At 42.4% G+C, this 21,832-nt stretch overlaps 1 protein-coding gene across 1 annotated transcript in view; it reads left to right on the top strand.

Annotated features, from left to right (window-relative positions):
* The window catches only part of LOC120030343 (dedicator of cytokinesis protein 11-like), a 131,887-nt gene that overhangs the window by 78,269 nt on the left and 31,786 nt on the right, over positions 1-21,832 (top strand). The window contains exons 40-45 of the mRNA XM_038975717.1: positions 5,326-5,441; positions 5,964-6,101; positions 6,330-6,512; positions 8,592-8,705; positions 12,549-12,764; positions 21,636-21,693. Coding sequence (XP_038831645.1) covers positions 5,326-5,441; positions 5,964-6,101; positions 6,330-6,512; positions 8,592-8,705; positions 12,549-12,764; positions 21,636-21,693 — 825 coding nt within the window. The remainder of the gene's footprint in view (positions 1-5,325; positions 5,442-5,963; positions 6,102-6,329; positions 6,513-8,591; positions 8,706-12,548; positions 12,765-21,635; positions 21,694-21,832) is intronic.

Below are 21,832 nucleotides of genomic sequence, written 5' to 3'. Positions count from 1 at the left end.
AGCACTCCACCAATCAGGCCTATATGGTAGAGTGGCCATACGGAAGCTACTCCTCAGTAAAAGGGACATGACAGCCCGCTTGGACTTTGCCAAAAGGCACTTAAAGGACTCTCAGACCATGAGAAACAATATTCTCTGGTCTGATGAAACCAAGATTGAACTCTTTGCCCTGAATACCAAGCGTCACGTCTGGCAGTATCATGCTGTGGGGATGTTTTTCAGAGGAAGGGACTGGGAAACTAGTCAGGCGCGAGGGAAAGATGACCTGAGCAAAGTACAGAGTTCCTTGATGAAAACCTGCTCCAGAGCGCTCAGGACCTCAGACTGCAGCGAAGGTTCACCTTCCAACAGGACAACGACCCTAAGCACACAGCCAAGACAACGCGGGAGTGGCTTCAGGACAAGTCTTTGAATGTACTTGAGTGGCCCAGCCAGAGCCCGGACTTGAACCGATCGAGCATCTCTGGAGAGACCTGAAAATAGCTGTGCAGTGACGCTCCCCATCCACCCTGACAGAGCTTGAGAGGTTCTTGCGTGATGAAAATAGATTTAATTGTAGTTTTTCTGTCAACGATCTACACAAAATACTCTGTCAAAATAGATGAAAAAATATATATATATATTAATATAAAATAATACACATGTACATTTTGATTAGATAAGGATTAAACCCCTTGGGTAAATACATGTTAATCAACTTTGGCAGTGATTACAGCTGTGAGTCTTTCTGGGTAAGTCTATAAAAGCTCTGCAAACCTGGATTGTACAATATTTACCCATTATCCTTTTAACATTTATTCAAGCTCTATCAAGTTGGTTGTTGATAATTGCTCGACAGCCATTTTCAAGTATTGCCATAGATTTTCAAGTCGATTTAAGTCAAAACTGTAACTTGGCCATTTTTTGCAGTATTACTTTAGTGCGTTATTGCAAACAGAATGCATGTTCTAACATTTTTCCATGTACAGGCATCCAACTTTTCACTTTGTCATTTAGGTTATTATTGTGGAGTAAACCTCATCGTTTTCCTCATCCTCGGTTTTCTCCTATCACAGCCATTAAACTCTGTATCTGTTTTAAATCACCATCACCATAGTGAAATCCCTGCTCAGTTTTCTTTCTCTCTGGCAACTGAGTTAGAAAGAGTGCCTGAATCCTTGTAGTCACTGCGTGTATTGATACACCATCCAAAGTGTAATTAATAACTTCACCATGCTCAAAGGGATATTCAATTCGTGCTTTTTTTATCCATCTTCCAATAGGTGCCCTTCTTTGTGAAGAATTGAAAACCTCCCTGGTCTTTGTGGTTGAGTCTTTGTTTGACATTCACTGCTTGACTGAAGGACATTACAGATAATTGTATGTGTGGGGTACAGAGATGAGGTAGTCATTCAACAATCATGTTAAACACTATTATTGTGTGAGTCCATGCAACTTATTATGTGATGTATTAAGCGCATTCTGATTCCTGAACGTATTTAGGCTTTCCATAACAAATGGGTTGACTCAAAACATTTCCGATTTTCATGAATAATTAATGTGTTACAATTTCGAAAAAATCATGATTACCCTTTGCATTATGGGGTATTGTGGAGCTTGCAAGAAAGGCATTTCACTGTACTTGTGCACTTGACATTAAACCGTTAAACTTGATAAGCCATTCTCAGAGAACCACCTAATGATAAGAGTAGCTGCATAATCAAATCAAATGTATTTATAAAGCCCTTTTTACATCAGCAGATGTCACACATTGCCTATACAGAAACCCAGCCTAAAACCCCAAACGGCAACCAATGCAGATGTAGAAGCGCGGTGGCTAGGAAAATATCCCTTGAAAGGCTGGAACCTAGGATGAAACCTAGAGGAACCAGACTTTGAGGTGTGGCCAGTTCTCTTATAAGAGTACATGGCAATTAAGGCTAGATCGCTCTTCAAAATGTGGCCAGTACTCTTATAAGAGTATATGGCAATTAAGGCTAGATCGCTCTTCAAAATCTTCGAACATTCATAGATGACCAGCAGGGTCAAATAATAATCAGGGGTTTTAGAGGGTACAACCTCAGGAGTAGATGTCAGTTGGCTTTTCATAACCAAGCTTTCAGAGGTCAAGACAGCAGGTGCGGTAGAGAGAAAGGGAGAGAGGGGGTCGAAAACAGCAGGTCCGGTACAAGGAAGCATGTCCGGTGAACCGGTCAGGGTTCCATAGCCGCAGGCAGAACAATTGAAACTGGATCAGCAGCACGACCAGGTGGGCTGGGGACAGCCAGGAGTCATCAGGCCAGGTAGTCCTGAGGCATGGTCCTAAGACTACCTCAGGTCCTCAGAGAGAGAGAGCGAAGGGAGCATACTTAAGTTCACACAGGACACCAGATAAGACAGACTGACCTTAGCTCCCCGGCACATAAACTATTGCAGCATAGATACTGGAGGCGGCGGGTCGGGGGACACTGTGGCCCTGTCCGACAGGCAGGATATAACTCCACCCACTTTGCCGAAGCACAGCCCCCACACCACTAGAGGGTTATCAACAGACCACCAATTTACTACCCTGAGACAAGGCTGAGTATAGCCCACGAAGATCTCTTCCACTGCACAAGCCCAAGGGGGCGCAAGACCGGACAGGAAGATCACGTCACTCAAGTCAAGTATAGCATAAAGAAAGACAATGATATTTATTAGCAAGGAGCAAAAAAGAAAAAGGAATAACTAGCTTTGACAACCAAGTCTCAAGATGGGTGGAGGGCGTGGAACCTTAGCTTGGACATCCAAGCATGCTGATTCCTACAAATACACAGAGACACATGTACCTGTTTAGGACAGAGTTAGTAGCCCTACCTATTAGTGCAGTACAGAATCCAAACATCATCCTAACTCTCACTGTAAGGTCTACAGTCGTGGCCAAAAGTTTTGAGAATGACACAAATATTAATTTCCACAAAGTTTGCTGCTTCAGTGACTTTAGATATTTTTGTCAGATGCTACTATGGAATACTGAAGTATAATTATAAACATTTCATAAGTGTCAAAGGCTTTTATTGACAATTACATGAAGTTGATGCAAAGAGTCAATATTTGCAGTGTTGACCCTTCTTTTTCAAGACCTCTGCAATCCGCCCTGGCATGCTGTCAATTAACTTCTGGGCCACATCCTGACTGATGGCAGCCCATTCTTGCATATTCAATGCTTGGAGTTTGTCCGAATTTGTGGGTTTTTGTTTGTCCAACCGGGAGTTTCCTGGCCATGGACCCAAAATATCGATGTTTTGTTCCCCGAGCCACTTAGTTATCACTTTTGCCTTATGGCAAGGTGCTCCATCATGCTGGAAAAGGCATTGTTCTTCATCAAACTGTTCCTGGATGGTTGGGAGAAGTTGCTCTCGGAGGATGTGTTGGTACCATTCTTTATTCATGGCTGTGTTCTTAGGCAAAATTGTGAGTGAGCCCACTCCCTTCGCTGAGAAGCAACCCCACACATGAATGGTCTTAGGATTTACTGTTGGCATGACACAGGACTGATTTTAGCGCTCATCTTGTCTTCTCCGGACAAGCTTTTTTCCGGATGCCCCAAACAATCGGAAAGGGGATTCATCAGAGAAAATTACTTTACCCCAGTCCTCAGCAGTCCAATCCCTGTACCTTTTGCAGAAAATCAGTCTGTCCCTGATGTTTTTTCTGGAGAGAAGTGGCTTCTTTGCTGCCCCTCTTGACACCAGGCCATCCTCCAAAAGTCTTCGCCTCACTGCGTGCAGATGCACTCACACCTACCTGCTGCCATTCCTGAGCAAGCTCTGTACTGGTGGTGCCCCGATCCCGCAGCTGAATCAACTTTAGGAGACGGTCCTGGCACTTGCTGGACTTTCTTGGGTGCCCTGAAGCCTTCTTCACAACAATTGAACCACTCTCCTTGAAGTTCTTGATGATCCGATAAATGGTTGATTTAGGTGCAATCTTACTGGCAGCAATATCCTTGCCTGTGAAGCCCTTTTTGTGCAAAGCAATGATTATGGCATTATGGATTATGGATTATTCCTTGCAGGTAACCATGGTTGACAGAGGAAGAACAATGATTCCAAGCTCCACCCTCCTTTTGAAGCTTCCAGTCTGTTATACGAAACTCAATCAGCATGACAGCGTTATCTCCAGCCTTGTCCTCATCAACACTCACACCTGTGTTAACGAGAGAATCACTGACATGATGTCAGCTGGTCATTTTGTGGCAGGGCTGAAATGCAGTGGAAATGTTTTGGGGGGGATTCAGTTCATTTGCATGGCAAAGAGGGACTTTGCAATTAATTGCAATTCATCTGATCACTCTTCATAACATTCTGGAGTATATGCAAATTGCCATCATACATTCTGAGGCAGCAGACTTTGTGAAAATGAATGTGTCATTCTCAAAACTTTTGACCACGACTGTACACCTGTTGTATTCGGCGCACGTGACAAATAAACTTTGATTTAATGTTCCTCTTTCCAACATAGTAGAACTGCACCAGGCACGTCCTGAAAGAGATTTAAGAGGGTCAGAATAATGTTATTAATAGTAGTCTTGTTCATTAGATAGTTAACTTAGTGGTGTGCAAATAGGACAACAATATAACTCAGTTATAGGTTAGCCTACTGTATGACGGAGAAAAAAACTTGAGAACAAAAACCCTCAGCTATAAAGTATAATCATCAACCCAACAGAGCATTTTTTTACCCATCGACCAATAGGTGCCCTTCTTTGCAAGGCATTGGACTTTGTCATTGAATCTATGCTTGAAATTCCCTTCTCGACTACGGGACCTTTCAGATAATTGTGTGGGATATAGAGACAGGGCAGTCATTCAAAAATCATGTTAAACTTAAGTACATTTTTACTCATTAAGTAATTTAGGCTTGCCATAACAAAGGGGTTGAATGCTTATTGACTCAAGACATTTAACTTACATTTTCTATTCATTTTGTTTAAAAAATATATATATATAAAAAATACATAATTACACTTTGACTTTTATAGGGGTATTGTTTGTAAATCAGTGACACAATCTAAATGTAATCTATTTTAAATTCAGGCTGTAACACAACAAAATGTGGAAACATTCAAGGGTTGGAAATACTTTCTGTAGGTGTAGTAAAATGATAAACAATTTAGTGGAAAAAAGTCAGAATTGGGCTCCCTGTGTACAGTAACCATAGCCATGTAGGTGCTACTCTGATGAAATACAATCCACTGTCACCATATCAATACTGAGCCATCACAATATTCCACTGTGGTACATGGTCCGTATATGTCCTCTGACTCTCTCTCTCTCTCTCTACTGCCTGGTGTGTGTGGTCCAGGGGCTGGTCCGTCAGAGGCAGAGGTCCATCACCAGGCTCTGTTAGAGGGTAGTATCTCTACAGAGGCCTGTCTCAGCGTACTGGATGTCCTATCACTCTTCATTCAGTGCTTCAAGGTTAGCACTAGACATTTTACTATGGGTCTAGCTAAGTTTTTCCCTGCTCCATGCCCTAGTGATGGACTAGTTCAAGTTTGTATGAAGACACCGAATTAAAGGAATGAACCAGTTTGTTTCACTGTCTCAATTGCAGTGGTGGAAAAAGTACCCAATTGTCATACTTGAGTAAAAGTAAAAAATACCTTCATAGAAAATGACTAATTGTCCTGTCCTGCTAAGCATTCAAAATGTAACAAGTACTTTTGAGTGTTAGGGGAAATGTATGGGGTAAAAAGTATATTATTTTCCTTAGTAATGTAGTGGAGTAAAAGTTGTCAAAAATATATATAGTAAAGTACAGATTCCCCCAAAGAGCTTCTTAAGTAGTACTTTCAATTATTTTTACTTAAGTCCTTTACACCACTACTCAATTGGAACTTCAATAATTGTTTAGTCAATTTGGTTTTAACACATTGATTTGAAAAATATTTGGATTTCTGCATTGGTTAACTGATCAGGTATGTGATTGATTGTCCTCAGAACCAGCTGCTGGACAGTGATGGCCACAACCCCCTGATGAAGAAAGTGTTTGATGTTTATCTCAAATTCCTGAAGGTTGGGCAATCAGAGGCTGCCCTCAAACACGTCTTTGCCTCCCTCAGGGCTTTCATTAACAAGGTGGGACTAAGAAATATAATTTTGCATTGGAAAAATAGGAACAAAATTACTCATTCATTTGGAGTTTAATATCTACAATGAGGGCATTATTTATCAAAGTGCGGTCATATTCATTATGGATTATTAATACTTTATCACAGTGTTTTGATTCATTATTTGTTTCAATGTTTTACATTTCGTTGTTCAACACTGTATATTTACATATGGGGATTTTGTTGTTGTTGTCAGTTCCCGGTGGCGTTGTTTAAGGGCCGTGTGACTCTGTGTGCGGCTCTGTGCAATGAGGTTCTGAAGTGCTGTGTATCTAAGATGGGTCTGCTGCGGGCCGAGGCCTCCACTCTACTCTACCTGCTGATGAGGAACAACTATGAGTACACCAAGAGGAAGACCTTCCTACGCACTCACCTGCAGGTCAGCTATTGTAACATGGGTGGGTGGATGGATGGATGGATGGATGGATGGATGGATGGATGGATGGATGGATGGATGGATGGATGGATGGATGGATGGATGGATGGATGGATGGATGGATGGATGGATGGATGGATGGATGGATGGATGGATGGATGGATGGATGGATGGATGGATGGATGGATGGATGGATGGATGGATGGGTGGTTGGGTGGTTGGGTGGGTGGGAGGGTTGGATAGATGAATACATAAATGAATACACCAAGAGGATAACCTTCCTATGCACTCACCTACAGGTCATATACAACATCCCCCTGAACGTCAAGGAACTGCCAGCTGTCACTGATTGTTTATTTAACTGCACAATGCAATACTGGTTCTGTTATTGCATCATCAGCAGTCCATCACAGGTGTGCCTATGAACATCTAACTAAGTTTCAAAGCACTTCTTCATGTTATGTCAAAGTAACACTATACCCAACCCATGAGTCCTCTCTGTGCGGTCTCAACCATTTAGCATGCACAAACTCCCCTCACACAAATAGATTTAAGTCACTAAGAATGGCTATGAACCAGTTGGAAACTCATTTGAAGTCCAAGCAGATTTAACATCACAGCACTGACATTGCTTTGATCATCTGACCAAAGAATGTGAATTAAAGTTCAAATACAGACCAGCTGTTTAGTTTCCCAACCTCCTCTAACAATCGGCTGTGTCAGAAACCATTCTCAATGCTTCCATAAGCCTTCAAGGGACATATTCATTAATTTCATTATCCATGGTGAAAATGGGCTCCAATTTCCATCTCATAACTCATCCAGTTGGACAGACAGAGCGCTGTGTGTGTGTGGTGTGGTGTGTGTGTGTGTGTGTGTGTGTGTGTGTGTGTGTGTGTGTGTGTGTGTGTGTGTGTGTGTGTGTGTGTGTGTGTGTGTGTGTGTGTGTGTGTGTGTGTGTGTGTGTGTGTGTGTGTGTGTTTTTGTTTCTTTTATTTTGGATTGGAACAGTCCCACTCCTTTTGAATTTTATATTTTTATTGGACAGGACAGTGAGAAAGGAAGGAGCAAATAGAGAGTGCATGTGCAGTAGGTCGGATTTGGTCGATTTCATATTACATGTGATTGAGGCAGCACCCCAGGCCAGGGGTGTGTTGTGTTTACATCGGTTCCCCCTTCATCTATCTTTCTACCTTCTCCCACATTTAATAAAATACCATATTAGGCCAAACAACAAACCCAACATAGAAACACAAAACATAGAATGCCCACCCAGCTCACGTCCTGACCAACTAAACACAGACTAAACAAAGGAAATAAGGTCAGGAACGTGACAGCAAAAATGAAAACTCAAAGCAGACCAAACTCTTTGGTCCTTTAAAAACCTGATGTATGTAAAATATTGTGTGCTAGAGCATGGAAAATAAATACATGTGACTCTGGATGACAACATAATGATGCTTGTTTCCAATATTAGGGCTGTTTTCCTAAAGAAGTTAAATCCACTTTGTAATTAATGTAGTGTTTTTGCGGATTGTAGTATACTGTAGTATTTACTGTTGTTTTTTTGCAGACATTACTATAGTATTTACTATAGTTTTTTTGTTGTATTATCTTTGACATTGAAGTGGAGGCTTTCTCCTTGAGGAAACCTACTGGAGAAAAGAGAACATTTTCCATAACCTGTAGGTAGGACTGGGTTCTGAATGGATAGTTCAGAGCTTCTGCTCTTTTCTATAACCTGTAGGGAAAAACAATATTTGGCACAATGTGTGGCACAAATTGGGATATGGGGGAGGGGAATGGGCAGGGTATATGCAACTTAAACACTTTAGTATTTACTTTAGTTATTAAAGTGTAGTGTTTTTGTGGACTGTGGTGTTTTTGCGGACATTACTGTAGTGTTTACTACAGTGTTTTTTTGTGGATAATACTGCAGTATTTACTATAATATCCTACAGTATACTACACATGATCGAGGGATACTACAGTGTGTAGTATTCTACAGTATTCTTCAGTTTACTACAGAATTCAATAGAAAGTACTGTAAACTGTAGTCTTTTTTCATGTGGGCTGGTGTAGATCATCATCGCAGTGAGCCAGCTGATCTCAGATGTGGCGCTGACCGGTAGCTCCCGCTTCCAGGAGTCCCTCTCTATCATCAACAACTTTGCCAACAGCGACAAAGCCATGAAGGTAACAGTTAGGAAAAGCTTGTAATGCATATTTGCTGTAGGTGGTTACGAATTAGCTCCCAGGGTTACGTAATTGCTAGGCTTTATCTCGTAAGGCTAACACTGTCTTGAGTCTCCATCGTCAACAACTTTGACAACAGCGACAAAACCAAGGTAACCCTCCACTCTTAGAAAAAATAATTACAAAAGGGTTCTTCGGCTGTCCCCATAGAAGAACCCTTTTTAGTTCCAGCTAGAACCCTTTTGGGTCCGTGTAGAACCCCCCTGTAAGCAGAGGTTTGCTTTATGCCCTTTCTATGCCCTTCAAATACTGTTTGTTTTCCTTCAAACACCTAAGTTAACTGGTTATTTCATCCCCTCGGGTCTGTTGTTCACCCGGTAGACATCATCATCATCATAAAACAACAACTAGTTCTCCAACAGTGACAAAGCAGCTGTGTAGCTAACCTAGGGTAGAGTACAGAAACCACCACAATCTCTCCATATCCCAGTCTTTTGGACGACGCAATCGCCATTGCATTGCACACTACCCTATCTCACCTGGACAAGTGAAATACCTATGTAAGAATGCTGTTCATCGACTCCAGCTCAGCTTTCAACAAAATAGTGCCCTCCAAGCTCATCACTAAGCTCAGGGCCCTGGGTCTGAACCCCCCCTTGTGCAACTGCGTCCTGGATGTACTGACGAGCCGACCCCAAGTGGTGAAGGTAGGCAACAACACCTCCGCCACAGGGGTGCATGCTCAGCCCCCTTCTGTACTCCCTGTTCACCCATGACTGTGTGGCCATGCACGTCTCCAACTCAATCATCAAATTTGCTGACGACACAACAGTGGAAGTCCTGATTACCAACAATGACGAGACAGCCTACAGGGAGGAGGTGAGAGCCCTGGCAGAGTGGTACCAGGAAAATAACCTCTCCCTCATCTTCAACAAAAAGAAGGAGCTGATCGTGGACTACAGGAGACAGCAGACAGAGAACGCCCCCCATCCACATTGACAGAGCCGCAGCGGAGAGGGTCTAAAGCTTCAAGTTCCTTGACGTGCACATCACTGACGACCTGAAATGGTCCCGTCACTCAGACAGTGTGGTGAAGAGGGTGCAACAGGACCTCTTCAACCTCAGGAGGCTGAAGAAATTTGGCTTAGCCCCTAAGACCCTCACAAACTTCTACAGATGCACCATTGAGAGCATCCTGACAGGCTGTATCACCGCCTGGTACAGCAATTGCACCGTCCGCAACCGCAGGGCTCTCCAGAGGTGGTCAGCCCAACGCATCACCGGGGGCACACTGCCTGCCCTCCAGGACATCTACAACACCCGATGTCACAGGAAGGCCAAAAAGATAATCAAGGTCCTCAGCCACCCGAGCCACAGCCTGTTCACCCCGTTACCATCTAGAAGGAGCAAGACAGTACAGGTGCATTAAAGCTGGAACTGAGAGACTGACAAACGGCTTCTTTCAGACTGTTAAACAGTCACCGCTAGCCGGCCTCCACCCAGTACCCTACCCTGAACGTTAGTCACTGTTACTAGCCGACTACCACCTGGTACTCTATTCTGCACCTTAGAGACTGCTTTGCCCTATGTACAGTACATAGTCATTGAACACTGGTCACTTTAATAATGTTTACATACTGTTTTAACCACTTTATATCTATATACTGAATTCTAGTCATGGCTCATCCTATATAACTACTGCTGTACACACCTTTTCTATTCATATACTATCTATAATGTCTATAGACACCATTATTATATATATATATTTATATTCCAGACTGACTGCTCGTTCTGATATTTCTTAATTTCGTTCTTTTTACTTTTTGGATTATGTGCGATTGATTTGTATTGCTAGGTATCATTACTGCACTAGAAAGACAATTTTGCGATAACATTGGAAATCTGTGTACATGACCAATATACTTTGATTTGAAACAGTCCTGCTGTAATGAGTTCAACAAAAGTGTCAAAGGGACATACAGTGCATTCGGAAAGTATTCAGACCCCTTGACTTTTTCCATATTTTGTTACGTTACATTTGGGGAGTTTCTCCCATTCTTCTATGCAGACCCTCTAAAGCTCTGTCAGGTTGGCTTGGAAGCGTCGCTGCACAGCTTATTTCAGGTCTCTTCAGAGATGTTCGAATGGGTTCAAGTCCGGGCTCTGGCTGGGCTACTCAAGGACATTCAGAGACTTGTCCCAAAGCCACTCCTGCCTTGTCTTGGCTGTGTGCTTAGGTTCATTGCCCTTCGTTGTCCTTCGACCCAGTCTGAGGTCTTGAGCACTCTGGAGCAGGTTTTCATCAAGGATCTCTCTGTACTTTTCTCCGTTCATCTTTCCCTCGATCCTGACTAGTCTCCCAGTCCCTGCCGCTGAAAAACATTCCCACAACATGATGCTGCCACCACCATGCTTCACCGTAGGGATGGTGACAGGTTTCCTCCATACATGACGCTTGGCTTTTAGGCCAAAGAGTTCATTCTTGGTTTCATCAGACCAGAGAATCTTGTTTCTCATGGTCTGAGAGTCCTTTAGATGCCTTTTGGCAAACTTCAAGCGCACTGTCATGTGCCTTTTACTGAGGAGTGGCTTCCACCTGGCCTCTCTACCATAAAGGCCTGGTTGGTTGAGTGCTGCAGAGATGGTTGTCCTTCTGGAAGGTTCTCCCATCTCTACAGTGAAACTCTGGAGCTCTGTCAGAGTGACCATCGGTTCCTGGTCACCTCCCTGACCAAGGTCTTTCTCCCGATTGCTCAGTTTGGCCGGGCAGCCAGCTCTCAGAAGAGTCTTGGCAGTTCCAAACTTCTTCCATTTAAGAATGATGCAGGCCACTGTGTTCTTGAGGACCTTCAATGCTGCAGAAATGTTTTGGTACCCTTTCCCAGATCTGTGCCTCGACACAATCCTGTCTTGGAGCTCTACAGACAATTCCTTTGAACTCATGGCTTGGTTTTTGCACTGACATGCATTGTCAACTGTGGGACCTTATATAGACAGGTGTGTGGCTTTCCAAATCATGTCCAACCATTTGAATTTACCACAGGTGGACTCCAATCAAGTTGTAGAAACATCTGATGATCAATGGATACAGGATGAACCTGAGCTCAAATTCGAGTGTCATGGCAAAGGGTCTGAAAACTTATGTAAATAAGGTATTTCTGTTTTTAATTTTAATACATTTGCAGAACATTGACAAAAACTTGTTCTCGCTTTGTCATTATGGGGTAATCCATTTTAGTATAAGGCTGTAAATTAACAAAATGTGGAAAAAGTCAAAGGGTCTGAGTACTTTCTGAATGCACTGTATATACTGCCTTGGCTGTGCTCTTTTAATGAGTGATACAGTTGTTTGTTCCCCGGTCAGATATTAACCATGCTGTTGTCTTGGAGTAGGATATGCGGCTTGGAAAGGGAGATTTTTTCAAAAGATGTGTAAAGTATCAAGGTCTTGCTCCATTCTGTAATAGCTTGAAATGTAAATATGTCTGAGGTGGTTAAGATGCGTGTTAGCTCCCAGAGCTAGCCTAATGCCAAGGCTTTAGCTCATTGGGCTAATACAGTCTTGAGTCGAGCAGATGACCAGGATGCTTTCTGACTTTGCCTGTGAATACACTTAAGTCTTACTAGATACGAGTACCTGCTATATTACTCAGATGCAGATCCACTGTGAAGGATGGGAAATGTGTTCTGCTAATGTTTTGTAAATTACCAACTGTCTGTGCTGTTCCAGTTATGTTGATCTGAGGATGAATAAATTAGCACACTCCCTAGTACAGAATGGTTACCAGTAACCCTCAGGCTGTGCTGTGCTGTGCTTCGTGTGTGTTTGTGTGAGTGTAGTCGACAGCGTTCCCTGGGGAGGTGAAGGGACTGACGAAGCGTATCCGGACGGTGCTGATGGCCACGGCCCAAATGAGGGAGCATGAAAAGGACCCAGAGATGCTGCTGGACCTGCAGTACAGCCTGGCTCGCTCCTACGCCTCCACCCCCGAGCTGCGACGCACCTGGCTGGATAGCATGGCCCGGGCACACATCAAGAACGGAGACCTCTCTGAGGTACAGTCAATTATGTACAGAAACATGTACAGTACCAGTCTAAAGTTGACAAACCTACACATTCAATGTTTTTTCTTTATTTTTACTATTTTCTACATTATAGAATCATAAGTTAACACATCAAAACTATGAAATAACACATATGGAATCATGTAGTAAATAGAAAAGTGTTAAACAAATCAAAATATATTTGAGATTTGAGATTCTTCAAAGCAACCACCCTTTGCCTTGATGACAGCTTTGCACACTCTTGGCATTCTCTCAACCAGCTTCATGAGGTAGTCAAATGGAATGCATTTCAGTTAACATGTGTGCCTTGTTAATTTGTGGAATTTTTTCCCTTAATGCATTTCAGCCAATCAGTTGTGTTGTGACAAGGTAGGGGTGGTATACAGAAGATAGCCTTATTTGGTAAAATACCAAGTCCATATTATGGCAAGAACACCTCAAATAAGCAAAGAGAAACGACAGTGCATCATTACTATAAGGCATGAAGGTCAGTCAATCTGGAACATTTCAAGTCGCAAAAACCATCAAGCGCTATGATGTAACTGGCTCGCTTGAGGACCGCCACAGGAAAGGAAGACCCAGAATTACCTCTGCTCCAAAGGTTAAGACCAAGTAAATGCTTCACAGAGTTCAAGTAGCAGACGCATCTCAACATGTGAAATGCTGTTCAGAGGAGACTGTGTGAATCAGGCCTTCGTGGTCAAATTGCAGCAAAGAAACCTCTACTAAAGGACAATAATAATAAGAAGAGACTTGCTTGGGACAAGAAACACGAGAAGTAGCCATTAGAACGGTGGAAATCTGTCCTTTGGTCTGATGAGTCCAAATTTGAGATTTTTGGTTCCAACCGCTGTGTCTTTGTGAGACGCAGAGTTGGTGAACGGATGATCGCCGCATGTGTGGTTCCCACTGTGAAGCATGGAGGAGGAGTTGGGATGGTATGGGAGTGCTTTGCTGGTGATACTGTCAGTGATTTATTTAGAATTCAAGGCACACTTAACCAGCATGGTGCCAGACGTGATGCTTGGCATTCAGGCCAATAAGTTCAATCTTGGTTTCATCAGACCAGAACATATTGTTTCCTCATGGTATGAGAGTCCTTTAGGTGCCTTTTGGCAAACTCCACGTGGGCTGTCATGTGCCATTTTCTGAGGAGTGGCTTCCATCTGGGCACTCTACCATAAATAGGCCTGATTGGTGGAGTGCTGCAGTGCTGCAGAGATGGTTGTCCTTCTGGAAGATTCTCCCATCTCCAAAGAGGAACTCTGGAGCTCTGTCAGAGTGACCATCAGCTTCTTGCTAACCTCCCTGACCAAGGCCCTTCTAACCTGATTGCTCAGTTTTGCCGGGCGGCCAGTTCTAGGAAGAGTCTTGGTGGTAAAACATTTCTTCCATTTAAGAATGCCACTGTGTTCTTGGGGACCTTCAACTGCTGCAGATATGTTTTTCTACCCTTCCCCAGATCTGTGCCTTGACACAATCCTGTCTCGGAGCTCTACAGACAATTCCTTCATCCTCATGGTTTTCATCCTTGGTTTTTGCTCTGACGTGCACTGTCAACTGTGGGACCATATATAGACAGGTGTGTGCCTTTCCAAATCATGTCCAATCAATTGAATTTACCACAGGTGGACTCCAATCGAGATGTAGAAATATCTCAAGGATGACTAATGGAAACAGGATGCACCTGAGCTAATTTAAGTCTCATAGCAAAGGGTCTGAATACTTATGTAAATGTTTTATCAATTGGAAAAAATTCTAAAAACCTGTTTTTGCTTTGTCATTATCAGGTATTGTGTGTAGTTTGTTATTTAATCCATTTCATAATAAGGCTGTAACGTATTTTTGGTCATAGGATATGATGCGGGAAACATTATGTACCAAAAAAGTTAAGATCAGCGTGAAAAAAAATTGCAGAATTGGTCAGGAGCCTGTAAAACAGCAGCTATCCATTGCAGCGGCATTCTTTCCTGTCTGTCTGTCTGTCTGTCTGTCTGTCTGTCTGTCTGTCTGTCTGTCTGTCTGTCTGTCTGTCTGTCTGTCTGTCTGTCTGTCTGTCTGTCGTCATATAATTGGTCTGGGCTTCCTAATACACTGCTTAAACACACAGGCTGCGTATTAAGTGGGTACCTTATTCCCTATAGAGTGCACAACTTTTGACCGGAGCCCATAGGGAGTAGGGTGCCATTTTAGACACAGCCATAGAGTTAGTCTGAGCTTCCTCATACACTGACAACTAAACAGTAACTGTAAACACACACTCATACTTCTAAGTCCTAGAACTTCATTGTGACCTCACGCAAGCCTCTTGTTTGTCTCTATTTTTTAATGCCTGCACCCCAGATGTCAGGCCAGGGCCAAAGTCAAAGTTAGTGCACTATATAGGAAATAGGGTGCATTTTTGGACACAAACCAATATGTTTTCCCAGTGACCTAGATGTGAAAGTAGATTTAATTTCTTCCCAGTACTGGACCTCCTGTGTGGATGCTACATTAAGGTGGATGCTACCATGATTACAGATAATCCTGAATGAATTGTGAATAATGATGAGAAAGTTAGATGCACAAATACCATACCCCCAAAAATCCACATTAATGTAGAAGTGTTTAGAAACATATTCTATTCTTATTTACAATAAAAGTGACTCCAAAATGACATAATTCATTATTTATCATTAATTTCTATTGGGAACAAAATAATCAACAAAAAACAATACAAAATCTGCCACTCCCCCAATACTTTTGGAGCTCACTATATTTCAACATATACATATGTTTTCTGGGTTTGTATCGGTGTAGAATTCTCGAAAAACACCAACCACATACATGTTGCAATCAGCACCGGATATCTCAGCACTCTGCTTCAACTGTCTTTCAAAGTCTGTGTGCTGTGCTGAAGTTGTGCTATAAAGGAATCTTCTATATCTGGAAATGTGTACAGTTCTGAACTTGCGCTGTAGAGGAATCTGATATGTATGTAAATATGTTCAGTTCTGAACACACTCTCTAGTTCAGGGCTCTCCAACCCTGTTCCTGGAGACCTACCGTCCTGTAGGTTTTCACTCCAACCCTAATCTAACTCACCTAATTCTAATAATTAGTTGGTTGATAAGCAGAATCATTTTAGTTACAACTGGGGTTGGAGTGAAAACCTACAGGAGGGTAGTTCTTTAGGAACTGTGTTGGAGAGCCCTGCTATAGAGGAATCTAATACCATACTGTATGTAAATATGTGTAACCGAGACTTCCAGCCACTGACCTTTTTAGAGATATGTATTCAAATGGCCTGGGAAGGTAGCCTGATCCAGATCTGTGTGTGCTCTAGCCAACTCCTCTTATATGTTGTCATGTTCGGGCCAGGCAATCCTGGGAAACTGATTAGTCAGGGAGGAATGCCGGGAACACTGGGAGGAAGGGGGTTGGAGTAAACAGGAAATCTCCCTCAGTCTTGGAGGTAACACACACAAACACTCAGCTTTCCTTTCTAATTGATGCCGTTTCCCACAATATGATACAGTGGACTGGTGGTGAGGCATTTAGGAATTAAGGGCCGGTTTCACAGACAAGGCTGAAGCCTAGTCCCAGACTAAAACGCCTGTTTGAGCTGTCTTAACTCAAGGCGACTTATTTCAAAATAGTCATAGCTTTAGCCTGTTCTAGATTAAACAAAGCTGATTGCAAGAGGGAGGATTAGAGCTACTCTAGGACTAAATTGAATCTTAAATGAATCCTTCAAAGAGGCAGGTTTAACTTCTGCTTAGTACTGTTTGTGAGGGAGCAGGGACTATTTTGAATATCTAAATCAAGACCAACATGCACTACAGAGGCCAGCCAGACAAGTATTTAGGAGGATGGATAGGAGTAATCCATTAAATTACTTTGAAATAGCTTTTTGAGACCACTGTCGTATGTACAAATAAAATGCATTGGAGATAATATCTTTCTTGAGCCTAGACGTTCCTCTCTGTCTCAGAGAGGAAGGCCTCTATCCGATTCTTTCCAAGTTCTGATCACTTTGAGGTTTTTGGCATCTAGAATCTTTTATCGTGAAACTGGTGATTTTGTATGGTGCCGGTGACGCAACTGTGTGTAGAATAGTTCAGTCTGCAGCGCCATTTGTGAACTGAGGAGTCTTTACATCAAGTTTCCTGATTCTGCTTGCCAAGCCAACTATAAAGTGCAATTCTATGAATATGGGCACTTCCCAGGAGTGATTGGCTGTATAGATGGATGTCATGTTCCCATCAAGTGTCCATCAACTCCTGATGTTGAGGAGTACAGGAACCGTAAGAACTGGTTTTCCATCAATGTTCAGGGTGTATGCACTCCTAATTTAGAGTTTTCAAACATTGTTGCACGTTGGAAAGGTGCAACTCACGATTGAAGGATTTCTCAACTCTTCATTGTGTGCTCAGTTTCAGAAAGGACAACATGGTGGACTACTACTTGGTGAGAGTGGATATAGTCAGAGTAACTTTTTTTATTCACTCCATACATAAATCCCACAACAGCTGAGCAGCAGATGCAACCGAGCTCATATCCGCACGAGAAGGATGCTCATATCCGCACGAGAAGGATGGTCGAGCGTATGTTTTGGAGAATGGAAAAATTAATTCCAGTGTTGACGCAATACACTTCGTTTCAAGCCAAGATGCTGCAAGGTGATCATTGCTACAGCTGTGCTGCACAACTACCTAATCCTCCAATGGAAGATCAGGATCAAGCAGATGTGCCCATGGCTGAGGCAGGCAATGACCAACGAGGACTTGCACACAGAGTTGCTTTCACATTGCAGCACTTCAACTAGATGAGATGCATTTAATTATGGAATGTATTCATTATGGCTTATGTTTGCTTTGATAATGTTTGTTCTGTACAGCAAAATTAAATGAGTGACTAAACCAAGGCTGGTTTAAAATGTAGTTTGTGGTGATTAAAATACTCACTCATGAATATCCAAATGACAAAACATGAATTTTTAACATATCATATTGTTCACCATGGCTGATAATCCCAATTGTCTCATTACTGTATCTTGTTTGGATCATACCTCTCTCTTCCAACTTCATATCCAATTCAACCTGTAGAATTCTCATTTTCATGTCATACTCTTCCTTCAGATATTTAATTTTATGTTCATGAAATTCTCTGGCTAACTTTTCATGCATGGTCATCTTTTTTGTTCTCTGCTGAAAGGTGGTGGCAGCATCTTCTCTCAGGGATGCTATAGCAGATGTAGAGGGTACACTCACTGTGCACTGGCTCTTCCAACCTGTTCAGATCCCGTTCTTCTGGAAAAATAACACCGTTAGAAGCACAAATAAACTCATATGGTCCTTAGAATGAAAGAAGAATAAAGATTGACACGGACATTGGAATATATTTACTAAAGGAAGTAACCAATTTACTTCCTTTGGTATATGTACCGTTTGTGCTCAGTTCTTCATCTGAACTGTCCAAATGGTCGTCGTCTGATATACCATCCAGAGGTTGGTCATCGTTTGGTATACCATCCAGAGGTTGCTGGTGCTCAATTATTCCAGACAGCAAGTCACTCAATTCATCGGTCTTGTCTTTTTAGTAAATCGCTCTCTTCTGATCTCTGCATTCTCTTTTTTCTTAAGCCATTTTAAGGTTCTTCCACACTCTATAAAAGGCAGATGTCATTCAATTTAAGTGATGTCACAAAAATATGAATATGAGAAATGTGAAATACTGATAATAATGAAGATATCTCACCTGAAGTTGTTGTACGCTCCTTGTGGTTACATTTTCATTTGCATTGAATTCACAGCAAATTGCAGCGCAACCACAATTTTTATTTTGCTCGGTAGCAGTAGTATGGTTTTTACTTTCAATAACTGGATGGTTTGACAAAATTTGTTTTTTTTCATACAAATAATTTTTGCTTCTGCCATTGTTTTGTCTCAAGATTCACACCAGTAATGTTGTTTTCTATTCGATTCCGGGTTTTTATGAGCACCATTAGACAGCATGTGCTCAAACTTAACCTTATCAGGCTTAACCCAGGTGTTCTCGTTTAGGGTTACTTACCTTTCTCCAGAACTCCATAGTCTTGACTAACTAAGCCAAATTGAAGCCACGTTCATGAAAGCTACTTAAATGTCCTAGTTTAACTAGTACACATTAAGGCCTACTCCTGGCTTAATCTAAACCCTGTCTGTGAAACCAGCCCATAATGTCTTTCTAGATCTGGGTCTAAAAAACTGTAGGTTTAGGACTCCTGTAGCCAGTCAGCATGACAGTGATCTGTTGCCCCTGCTGCCAGAGATTCGGCAGGTCCATGGTTGAGGGAAACCAAGTCTTCCTCCTGTTCAGTGTTTCAGTGGATTGTGAAACAGGATTGTGTGTGTGTGTGTGTGGGTTGGTTCTTCTATCCTTGTGGGGACCTAGAATAGATTTTGTCGTGCCCTCTTCACGACTGTCTTGGTGTGCTTGGACCATGTTAGTTTGTTAGTGATGTTGACGCCAAGGAACTTGACGCTCTCAACCTGCTCCACTACAGCCCTGTCGATGAGATTGGGGGTGTGCTCGGTCCTCCTTTTGCTGTAGTCTACAATCATCTTTGTCTTGATCACGTTGAGGGAGAGGTTGTTGTCCTTGCACCACACAGTCAGATCTCTGACCTACTCCCTATGTCTCATCGCATTTCATGGCTACAGACGTGAGTGCTACGGGTCGGTAGTCATTTAGTGTTAGTGGAATTAAATGATTCCTACAATATACTAATTAATTAAATTCAATCTGTCTATTTATAAGAATTTGTAAGATACTTATTAACATAAAATAGACAGGATACAGTCATATTAAAAGTAGATAATAGTGTTTATTCTCGGAGCAAGCTCCCATTTGATCATAAACACAGACTTATATACAATATATGACGTCATAGGTTACAGAATGCGTCTCATTGTCCTAATCAAATAGAAAACAGGTTCAAAAGTTCATTCTAACCTCACAGGGCACTCACATGACACACCATATAATCATTTATCCTGAAGGCTCACTATAATTGATTACCACTTTAGCAGACAACTCAAGATAATGAAAGACCTAAAAAGTGACCCACAGCCTTATCTAAACATCTCAGGCTAAGTTGGGTCAGTTCAACCAGAGTTGAATGACCCTTTCTGCTTACTTTATAACCCACAACACAAATCTCTTTTCACCGGGCATGCAGAGTTCAATTTGTTATATTTTTATTTAAAGCTAGAATTTGTTTTAACTATTTATTAACAAAATTCCTAACATTTAGGCAGGTTACCTTAGTGTTCTTGGGCACAGGGACTATGGTGGTCTGCTTGAAACATGTTGGTATTACAGACTCGGACAGGGAGAGTTGAAAATGTCAGTGAAGATACTTGTCAGTTGTTCAGCGCATGCTCGGGGTACATGTCCTGGTAATCTGTCTGGCCCTGCGGCCTTGTGAATGTTGACCTGTTTAAAGGTCTTACTCACATCGGCTGCGGGAGAGCGTGATCACACAGTCGTCTGGAACAGCTGTTGCTCTCATGCATGTTTCAGTGTTACTTGCCTCGAAGCAAGCGTAGAAGTTATTTAGCTCGTCTGGTAGGCTCGTGTCACTGGGCTGCTCTCGGCTGTGCTTCCCTTTGTAGTCTGTAATAGTTTGCAAGCCCTGCCACATCCGACGAGCCTCGGAGCCGGTGTACAATTCGATCTTAGTCCTGTATTGACGCTTTGCCTTTTTGATGGTTTGTCAGAGGACTTTGCAGGATTTCTTATAAGCTTTCGGGTTAGAGTCCCGCTCCTTGAAAGAGGCAGCTCTACCTTTTTAGGTTAGATCGAATGTTGCCTGTAATCATGGCTTCTGGTTGGGGCATGTACGTACAGTCACTGTGGGGACGACGTCCTCCATGCACTTATTGATAAAGCCAGTGACTGATGTGGTGTACTCCTCAATGCCATCGGAAGAATCCCGGAACATATTCCAGTCTGTGCTAGCAAAACAGTTCTGTAGTTTAGCATCTGCTTCATCTGACCACTTTTTTTATAGACCGAGTCACTGGTGCTTCCTACTTAAATTTTTGCTTGTAAGCAGGAATCAGGAGGATAGAGTTATGGTCAGATTTGCCAAATGGAGGGCGAGGGAGAGCTTCTGTGTGTGTGTAGTAAAGGTAGTCTAAAAAAAAAAATCCTCTGGTTGCACGTTTAACATGCTGATAGAAATTAGGCTTATGATAAGATACTCTACCTCAGAGCAAAACCTTGAGACTTCCTAAGATATTGTGCACCAGCTATTGTTTACAAATATGCATAGGACCCTGCCTTGTGTCTTACCAGAGGCTGCTGTTCTGTCCTGCTGATAGAGTCTATAACCCGCCAGTTGTATGTTCATAATGTCGTCGTTCAGCCACGACTCTGAAACATAAGATATTACCATTTTGAATGTCCTGTTGGTTGGATATACGTGCTTTCAGTTTGTCCCATTTTATTTTCCAGCGATTGAACGTTAGCTAGCAGGGTGGAAGGCAATGGCAGATTAGCCACTCGTCGCCTGATCCTCACAAGGCACCCTGATTTCTTTCCGCAAAACCTCTGTTTCCTTTTCCAGTGAATCACGGGGACTTAAGTCCCCACAAAGATAGAAAAACAAAACGTGTGTGTGTGTGTGTGTGTGTGTGTGTGTGTGTGTGTGTGTGTGTGTGTGTGTGTGTGTGTGTGTGTGTGTGTGTGTGTGTGTGTGTGTGTGTGTGTGTGTGTGTGTGTGTGTGTGTGGCATGCACACATGCGCAATGCACATACTGTATGGGTTTTGACTGTGGTGGTTGAGTGTTTGCCAACCCTCCCAGCATTGACCAATACTGTGTTGTTTTTCCACAGGCTGCTATGTGTTACGTCCACATTGCTGCACTGGTGGCAGAATATCTCCACAGGAAAAGTAAGACTGTCTTTCCCCATTTATTCATTCACCTTCACTTACAGTACTTTGAAGTATTGTTACATTATTTTTTACTTTACATTATTGTCACTTCACATTATCTTTTTACATTATTGTTAGACGAAGTATTACTTTTATT

The sequence above is a fragment of the Salvelinus namaycush genome, chromosome 36 (assembly GCF_016432855.1).
Source record: "Salvelinus namaycush isolate Seneca chromosome 36, SaNama_1.0, whole genome shotgun sequence".
Taxonomy (NCBI): domain Eukaryota; kingdom Metazoa; phylum Chordata; class Actinopteri; order Salmoniformes; family Salmonidae; genus Salvelinus; species Salvelinus namaycush.
This window is presented reverse-complemented; position numbering and strand designations above follow the sequence as displayed.